The 9,807-nt window shown below is 43.5% G+C and overlaps 1 protein-coding gene across 1 annotated transcript; it reads left to right on the forward strand.

The window, feature by feature from the left end:
• Nucleotides 1-909: 909 nt before the first annotated feature.
• Nucleotides 910-1,887, forward strand: LOC130592450 (olfactory receptor 1038-like). Its single transcript, XM_057396778.1, has one exon. It carries the CDS (start codon nucleotides 910-912, stop codon nucleotides 1,885-1,887), a length of 978 nt encoding a protein of 325 aa, XP_057252761.1.
• The last annotated feature ends 7,920 nt before the right edge of the window (nucleotides 1,888-9,807 follow it).

Below are 9,807 nucleotides of genomic sequence, written 5' to 3' on the forward strand. Positions count from 1 at the left end.
TGCACTTAGGCAGTGGGCTTGTGTCTGCATGTCCTTGTGTAATCTGTGGTAAAGCTGTGTCAGAAAGCAACCTTACCAATGTGGGTTTTCTTTATAATAATATGGAGCAACATCTGATGCAGGTTGTGTTTCTTTTGCAAAGGCAGCTTAAGCCAGATACATTGATTTATTCAAGAGTTAAATGAGGATGAATCTTACTCTGTTATACAGAAATGCAACAGTTCAGACTGTCAGCAGAATATAGTCACTAACAAATCAGCCTTTAGAATCAGCTTGTTATAACAGCAACTGTTTTTTAAAGCAAGAAACTGAATGCCCATAGGTTTAGGATGCTTTATCATGCTGGAGCTCAGGAAGGTATAAATCATGAGTTTAACAAAGTCAATGTTATTTGTTGTTAGTGATCTCAAATAGTTTGTTAAATGTGATTTGGTGACTGGAATGACAATCAAAAGCCAAAGAAAAGTGTCTGGAAGTCATGCATGTGTAAGCTGGGCTTTCACTGAGACTGAGAAATCCTCTTGCTTCACGTTTACGTGCAATCCTATGAGGATCCTCTGAGGTGTCTTCTGACACAAATTTCCTTCAAACTGAAAGTGAATAAAGATCTGATTCTTTGCTGAAACCTGAAAACACACCTGCTTGTCTAAAGCCAGTGTTAATTGTACCAGCATAGAAAAATAAAAATGCCATTTACTGCTTCAATGAACTACCTGTTCTTTTCTGATTACCTCATCTGAAAAACATAATATATGCATATAATTTTGGTTAGAAAATATATTAGAATAATCTAATGTGTGGCAGGTATAGTGGTCATTGATTGGAGATAGATGTGGTCCAGATTTGAATCTCCATTTTTGATCAGTTTGATGTTTCTCTTCCTTTTGCCTCAGCAGGGACCACCTGGTCATGGGAGGAAATCACACACAGACTGAATTCATTCTCTTGGGAATTACAGACAGCCCATGTCTGCAGACCCCTCTTTTTGTCTTGTTTCTATTGATTTACATTGTCACTCAGGTGGGGAATGTTGGGATTATCATCTTGGTTCTGGTGTCTCCCAGCCTCCACACCCCCATGTACTTCTTCCTCACCCATTTTGCCTTCACTGACATCTGCTATTCCACAGTCATCTCCCCCAGGATGCTGGCAGACCTGTTATCAGAGGACAAAACCATTTCTTTCACTGGCTGCATGATGCAGTTCCTCACCTTTGCTTTTTTTAGTACTATTGAGTGTCACCTCCTGGCCATGATGGCCTACGACCGGCACGTTGCTATCTGCCAGCCCCTGCTTTATGTGACCATCATCTCCAGCCGCATCTGCTGGCAACTGATAGCATCATCCTACCTATTCGCCTTCCTCAGTGCCATCATCTACACATGGTGTGTGTTTGGAGGTTCCTTCTGTGGTCCCAACAGCATGGACCACTTCTTCTGCGACGAAGTTCCTGTGCTGAAGCTCATGTGCTCTGACACTCACAGCAGTGAGATGCTCATCTTTGCTTTCATCACCATCAATGTGGTGGGCACAAGCATGATCATTTTTCTCTCCTACATGTCTATCATCCGCACCATGCTGAGGATGTGCTCAGCACAGAGCAGGGCCAGAGCCTTCCACACCTGTGCCTCCCATTTGGTGGCTGTTTCTATGTACTTTGGGACAGGATTCTTCATGTACCTACAACCTCCTTCTAGCCACAGGAGCCTGGATAAGGTGGCCTCCATCATCTATACCATCATCACCCCCATGCTTAACCCATTCATCTACAGCCTGAGGAACAGGGAGGTGAAGGGGGCTCTGGTGAAGTGCAGGAGCAGGCTCTTCAACCACTGGCAACATAAGAAAGTTCTATCATCTAGCACAGGCACAGTTCATGTCAACTGAGAAAGCCTATGGTACACTAAAACATTTTTTTCCAATACTCCCCATGATTTGATGTAGATTCTTCCACAGTTCCTGCACAAAAGTCAATGACAGTATTGAATGAGAAACAGACCCCCAAAATCACACTGTTCTTGGAAGAAAACCAGGAGGAGACTAAGTCTCAAATTTCAATTCACTTCTCAGTCACCAGCCTGTGGGAAGAAATCACCCTCAATTATCCCAGTCCTCTTTTCCTCACAGGAAACACCAATCAGCTTTACCCAGTTATAGCTTTTGTCACTGATAAAGATGTCTTTTTCTTGCAAGATTCTTGCCCTGGTCCCTCAGCTCCCATAAAATTCCTTACTCTTACCTCTGAGCTCTTTATTAAAGCTGCTGGGGTGGGAGGGAAGAGGAAGTGTAGTTTTACATTTGCTTGCTGAAAAAAGTAAGGGAAAAGGCCTAAAAAGATTCATTGCATTTGTTTGTGCCTTTCAAAGAGAAGAAGCAGGTAAGGATCAAGGTCTCAAGCTGCACCTTTGAATGTCAAGGGGAATCCCTCTCCTGTTTGCAGCTTCACAAGCAATTTCACTTAAAGGAAGACAATGTAGATAACATAATTTGTAATACAGGATGATGAACTGTGCTGAGACCACCCAGTGTTAAGGACAATTTGGGCACATCAAGGGCTCCTCCCATTCATTTTAAATGGTGTTTTACATTCATCTGAAGTGCCATTTACTTAGATGGTGATATAAATGGAATTCCAGCTGGTGATAATCACCCACATCCCATGTCCATGCCAAGACCATGCTTAAGCACAACAGGAAACCAAACTGTGGATTTCTTATAAAAGTTAGGAATGTGGCTAGTTTCCCTAGATGAAAGAGTAAACTGAACACAGAATCAATGGTAACTGAGAGCTGCCTGCCTCTCAAAGAAGCCAAAACACACCGGTGTGGGAAAATCTCTTTCTCTTACCTGTTTTGAGTGGAAATCAACTTATATTTATCAAGTATGTGGGTGGTGAACAGTGTGTGCTCTGTCAAACAACATCTAGATGGGAGATGCTGTCTTAGGTCTGGGGAAAGTGGCTTCAATATTTGTGAATGAGTGAGCCAGAATCGATGCCATTAATTGCTAAAGAGCTTGGTAGCACAGAGACCTTTGCTATTAGGTATGTGGCCCGTATAGACCTGAGCATTTAAGACTGTCTTCTTACATATATAGAACCTATATATCCATAAAATATATAGACTCTTTGGATAAGTTATCTTGCTTTATCAGTTAGATAAGAGAGCTGACAGAAATTACAAAGCAGGGCCTAACATCAATGAGAGAAATGCATCTTTCATCTTAAAATAATCTACTTCATTAAATAATACCATTACAATGCCTGTACTTCATTAGAAAAAAGAAGAAGCCCCTGAAAATAAGATGAGGTCATAATGTAGGTTTGAAGCTATCACCTGGAGATGCTGGCAGCTTTGGAAGATATTTTTGACAGGGCTAGCAAGGAGCCTGGTGGTAATGTCAAGTGTAGATGGGAAAAGACCTACACACAGGGGAAAAAAAAACAACCCAGTAAGGTCAATAAAAGAGTGTAGATAAATCAGATTGTCTGTGGTCTTGTTGCACAAACCAGTCACAGGGAGAAAGCAAGACTTAGAAATGGTTCCAAAGCAAGCCTGGAAGCCTAAGAAAGAGGCTGGGGAAGCCAAAGTCCTTGGTATCACTGAAGCTCTGGTGTCCTCTGTCACAAAACCAGCAGATGAACATCGTGCCAAAGCTACATCCAAACCAAAGTGTTGCCAATCTGCTGAAGAATGAAAGTCTAATGCTGTACTTGGTAAACGAGAAAGCACTAAGGAAAAGATAATAACAATTGAAAATAAGCTTCAATTTATTACTCTACTCACCTCACTGAAAAGACTGTCTCCTAATTTCCCATGTAGGGACATGCTCTGGATGGAGAGGGACTGCCAGAGCAGTGAGCACTGGCTGGGCTGTTGGGGTGCAGAGGGTGATGGGTTCTGCTCTGCAGGAGCCTGGGGACTGCCACAGGGCTTTGACTTTTGAATCTCTATCAACAGAGCCAAAGAAGGGCACCACAGTGTGCAGGGACCATCCCACGGTACCTGAGCAAGAGAAGTAGGGCAGCAAAAGAAGACTTGGGTTAAGTTCAGCCAAGATTAGAGTGCATCAGGCAAGCAGGTGATTATGAGGCAGATCCAGGACCAAGCCTAGTGAGGTCAAGTCAATCCCTTGTTCAGGAACAGGTCCAAAAAATGCTAGGAAGATAAATGAGAAAGCCAAAATCACCATCAAAGAATTGCAAAGGTGTGCAGAACTCCTGCTAAAGTTCAAAACAAAACTCATCTAAAAAACCTCAATCTTCCTGAGCTTTGATAGAGATGGGGGACAAATAGGAAAAGGGTGGGGATGGAACCCCAGCTGAGGCTGCTCAGGGGGATAAAAGCCTATTAGTTAAAGCTGGGACAATTCATCACTGTGTGAAAATACCCATTTCTCACCCTTGAATATAGTGTAAGCCCAGAGGCACCAGCTCAGCTGTTCGACATCCAGGCACTGCATGTGGATAACTCCACTGGGAATGGAAAACTGGGCTCTCAAGTGTCTACAGATGGACATCAGCAGCTCCAGAGATGGAGTCACTTGTGCTTTATGTCCCATTTGGGGACACTCTACAAGATCTGATATGTCTCTAAACCCATTTTTGATTCCATTGCCAATGTCAAAACAAAACCTTTGAATGATCCACAAGGAAACCAAAAGGAGAGGAACCTCATACTTCATTTCACTTCATAGTTAGCAGCCTGTAGGAAGAAATTACCCTCAATTATCCCAGGCCTCTTTTCCTCACAGAAAACACCAATCAGCTTTATTCAGTTATAGCTTTTGTCACTGATAAATATCTATTTTTCTTGCAAGATTCTTGACCTTGTCCCTCAGCTCCAATAAAATTCCTCCCTCTTACCTGTGAGCTCTTTATTAAAGCTGCTGGGGTGGGAGGGAAGAGGAAGTGTAGTTTTACATTTGCTTGTTAAAAAAGAGTCACAGAAAAGGTTTCAAAAGATTCATTGCATTTGTTTGTGCCTTTCAAGGAACAGAAGCTGGTGGGAATAAAGATCTCAAACTGCGTCTTTGAATATCAAGGGGAATCCCTCCCCAGGCTGCAGCTTCATAGGAGATTTCATTTAAAGGAAAAAGTTATAGACAATATAATTCATAATAGAGGATGATGAACTGTGCTGAGACCACCCAGTGTTAGGGACATTTTGGGCACATCAAGATCTCCTCCCATTCATTTTAAGAGGTGTTTTACATTCATCTGAAATAACCTTTTACCTAAATGGTGAGAGAAATGGAATTCCACTTGGAGATAAGCACCCATATCAGATGTCCATGCCCTACTCATGCTCAAGCACACCGTGAAAACCAAATTGTCTATTTCACATTAGAATTAACTTTGTCGGAAGCTTTCATAAATGAAAGAACAAAGAACTGATAGTAAGTGAGAGCTGTCTGGGTCTCAATAAAGCCAAAACACACTGATGGGGGAAAGTATCTTTCCCTTACCTGCTGTGAGTGGCAATTAACTTATATTGGGAAAGTATATGGATGGTGAACAGAATTTTTATGTGCTCAGAAAAACAACAGTATGAAAGCATACACTGTCATAGGTGTGGGGGCAACGTGGCTTTGACCTGCAGTCAATGAAGGAGCCAGAATTTGTATCATTAAATGCTAAAGGGCTTGGCACCTTGGATATCAGAGGGCTTCCTTCAAAATCTTCACCATATCTTATTTTCTTCCATTTTGTTGGATATTTTGGCTTACACTATACATATAGAATCATAGAGCCACAGAAAGCCCAGGCTGGGCCTCAAAAGATCCTCTGGTCTGAGCTTCTGTAGAAACAGGAGTCTAGATGTGCAGTCTCATGTGTAGGGCTCATCACTGTCTGATGAATTATCCCACTCTGGTGTCCTTATTTCCTCTTGGGTTTAAGAAAGCTTCCAAAGCAGAGACAACTGAAATGGTCAAACATTTACCCAGACTGGATGCTACTTCACTCATAGAGGACTGGATTGCCATAGTCCTGTGTGGAGGAAACTGCTCAGTGAGTTAGCAATAGAAACCTCAGTTTAACATGCCGGGGAGGCAGCATGGTGAATTCCAGCAACACAAGAAACAGGCTTGAGGTTTTGGAAATGCATTTTCTACTGAGAGCATCATCATATGAATTCTGTTTCAATCTTTGCAGAGAAGGGATCTATAAAATGCAGCCACCCCTGGCTGTAGACACAAACTTCCCACGTCAAATACATGATGGGGGTCTTCTGCATAAATGGTTCTGATACCTCAAATAGCAAGCACCTTTTGGGCAGGAAGAGCTGGACATGGGTCTCTTTGCCCTGTGCTTCAGGTGCTGTTAGATCAGCCTAAATGTTTTGGAGAAAGATATTGTTTTTTGTGGAGATGATTCAAAACCTGGCCTCTATTGACATGAACATTAAAGATGATATTCATATGACAGCCTTGTTAACCTAACAATTAGTTAGCAATTCTCATCTTTAGATACCATATAGTCCCTTCAGTTCATCCAGTCCCAACCCCCTGCCACAGGCAGGGTCACCTTTCGCTAGAGCAGCTTGCTCCAAGCCCCTGTGTCCAACCTGGCCTTGAACACTGCCAGGGATGGAGCATTTACCACTGCTTTGGGTAACCAGAAGTCATGAAGTAACGTGTGTCTGGTCCTGAGCTGTCCCAGTTATTTCTTCACTATGATGACTGCACCACACAGACATAATTCCATCGTCCTAGACCATTATCCCAGTGAAACATTCACATGAGCATGGGTAGGTGGATAAGATTGGATGAACCATGTCAGGAAGCATAAAGGCATCTGGGACAGAGTTCAGTTGCCTGAACATTGACTATTAACACCCTGGAGATGCCCCTGGGGCTCACTCTGAGCTTTCAGATGTTGCTCCAGAATGACCCAACCCTTCTGAAGGTTGCAGGATGTACATGTCAAGTGCTTGCCAAGGTCCTGGGCACTTCAGGACAGAGGAAATGGCACCACATTTCTATATAAGGGAGACCAAACCTGACCTGTGGCATTTCATTGCATCTGACTCCTTCCCTGCAACTTAAGTGACAGTTTCCACCACCAGTTATAGGAAAACATGCAAAAAAAGTGGTTTCTTAGTCCTTCAATTATCTTATATTTTTTCCCCCTTTATAAAGTTTTAGTCCAACTGAAAAGACAACTAAATTAACTCTTTCGAGACTGTTGGGAGGAGGGATTAGGAGTTCTGAAGTAGTTTCACATTCTTCAAATTTAGATGAATAAAAGTTGAGTCACTAAATCACAGTTTTGTGTCTCCATCTGTGCTCAGTGAAGGTGTGTTTCTGTATCTCTAGTATTTGTTCAGATAAAAAGAGCAGTTTCAAGAGTTCAAGTTTTAACACACACACAGACCTCTCTCCCCTCACTGTGTTTCCATCCCCATCAGAGGCTGGGGTCAGGCTGCATGAACTGGGCTCCTTTTAGACTCATTGAATCAACCAGGTTGGAAAAGCCCTTCAAGATCATCCAGTCCAACCATTCCCAGCCCTGCCAAGGCCACCACTAAACCATGGCACTGAGGGACACATCTACACAGTGTGTAAACACTTGCAGGGATGACGACTGCAGCCCTGCCCTGGGCAGCCTGTTCCAATGCCTGAGCACCCTTTGGGGCAGGAATTGTTCCTCAGCTCCAACTAAACCTGCCCTCGTGCATCTTGAGGCCGTTTCCTCTTGTCCTGTCTTTTGGATTAAAACAAACTGAAAATAGGTTTGAGGGGGCAGCTGATGCAGTTTGACCTCCAGGAGGCCTTCAGATCCTGACTGGAATTAGTTTAATCCAGAGAAAGCTATTCTGACATGCATACACAAGTCCTTCTGATGTTCAGACCTGCTCTGGACCACATGCATTCTCACCAGCTGTCCTAGGATGTGATAAAACATCCTTTTATTCCAAACCACCCTAGAAGGGACCTGACTATCTCATAACTAGACAATGAATTTTAGATGTTGAGTCAGATGACCCATGCTTATTCTCCAATCCCAAATTCATAATGGTAGGAAAATCACATTTATGAAAGCCAGGAAGACATGGAGGATGGATGTAGTGCACTTCAAATTGCCTCAGTTTAACAGTTTAAGAACATTTTTAACAGGTAAAGAACTAAAGAGAGACACAAATAAATCCATCCCAAGACAACTAATAACAAGAAATTCAATGTATGAGATGTCCTTGAGGAAGCTGAAAAGTGAAGAGAAATGCAATGAGCCTCTCCAGCTCCCTTTATTAGGGGTCAAAAGCAGGAAGGGACAAAGCACCCCATTAGCAAGAACCACATGATCTGCACATGTCATGAAGACAGGGATGTGTCTTTAAAGAGAGAGTAGGACCAAGCTTGCATGGGCACAGAAAGCCCTCCAGCAGGCCCAAAATCCAGGCTTTCACAATACAAGCACTCACAGCTATTTCCATCACAAGTGATGCTGCTCACTTTGCCAAAGCAAGAATTGGTCCTTGGGGACCAAGCACCCTTCCAGGAGTCATCAGCTTTAACAAGACCTTCTGGGGTTTACCAAGGAAGTTTTCTCATCACCACAAAAGCTTCTCAGAAAACTTGGATGTGACTTCCCTCATTCTTCATAACAAGCCATCAGAGATTAATTAGCTGGGGATAACAAGAAAGAAACTTTCTTCTTTGTTAACAACAAAGTTCACTTCTACAGCTGCCTTGCTTGACAGAGATGGCTCATGTCCAAAGCCAGTGAGCTGGAGGGTCAGTGTGTTGGCATGTTTGTGTATTAAGGACAATTTCATGGGCCTGGATCATAGAATCCCAGCCTGGTTTGTGTTGGAAGGGACCTTAAAGCTCATCCAGCTCCAAACCCAACCCCTTCCACTGGAGCAGCTTGCTCCAAGCCCCTGTGTCCAACCTGCCCTTGAACACTGCCAGGGATGGGGCAGCCACAGCTTCTCTGGGCACCCTGTGCCAGCGCCTCAGCACCCTCCCAGGGAAGAGCTTCTGCCTAAGAGCTCATCTCAGTCTCCCCTCAGGCAGGTTAAAGCCATTCCCCTTGGCCTGTTCCTGCAGGCACCTGTCCTAAGCCCCTCTCCATGTTTCCTGAAACCACTTTAGGCACAGGTTTAAGGGGAAAAGTTCCTTTCTGATGGCTCTAAAAAGAGCAAACCAACACTAGTATCTTCTAGGCAATAATTTCCTATCCATCCATGCAGAATTTAAACCCCTCGTCAAGAAGTTAATATCTGCTATTAGCAACCTTTATAAAAGCAAACACACAGCCAGGACACTGCCGACATCCATTTTGCTTTCCTATTCTGTCCAGGAAGTGATTTATGCATGCTGAGCTTTGAGGCTCTACTGCATTAGACATTATTGACCAAGAGAAATGATTGAGGACAGGTTGGATGGTGATTGCAGCAACCTGCTCTACTGGAAGGTGTTTCTGCCTGTGGCAGAACTGGGCGAGCTTTAAGCTCCCTTCCAACCCAAACCATTTCATGGTTGTATGAAAAGCTGCTGGCACCTCCTCACTTTTGAGTGGGGTTCCTGAAGGACCCCAACACATCAGCACAGTGAGCTGATGTTTCCCATTACTTCAACTGACTCTTCAGGCTATGGCCTGTGTTTGCTCTGAACACAACCCACATTGTAGCTGTGTCTGCCCAGCACCCTTCACTGCAAAGGCAGCAGAACCATCCACTTTTTCCAGAAGAAATCCCTGATATGGATGTTTAAAATAGAGCCAAGCTGAATCAAAGCCTCCAGATGCATCCTTGTCTCCATAAGGGGAACCTTCTGTGATCTAAAGGAGGCTTCTAGAGGAAT

Source organism: Pezoporus wallicus, unplaced genomic scaffold (genome assembly GCF_028554395.1).
Source record: "Pezoporus wallicus isolate ANWC-B61680 ecotype Strahan unplaced genomic scaffold, APGP_CSIRO_Pwel_v1 contig_13470, whole genome shotgun sequence".
NCBI lineage: Eukaryota > Metazoa > Chordata > Aves > Psittaciformes > Psittacidae > Pezoporus > Pezoporus wallicus.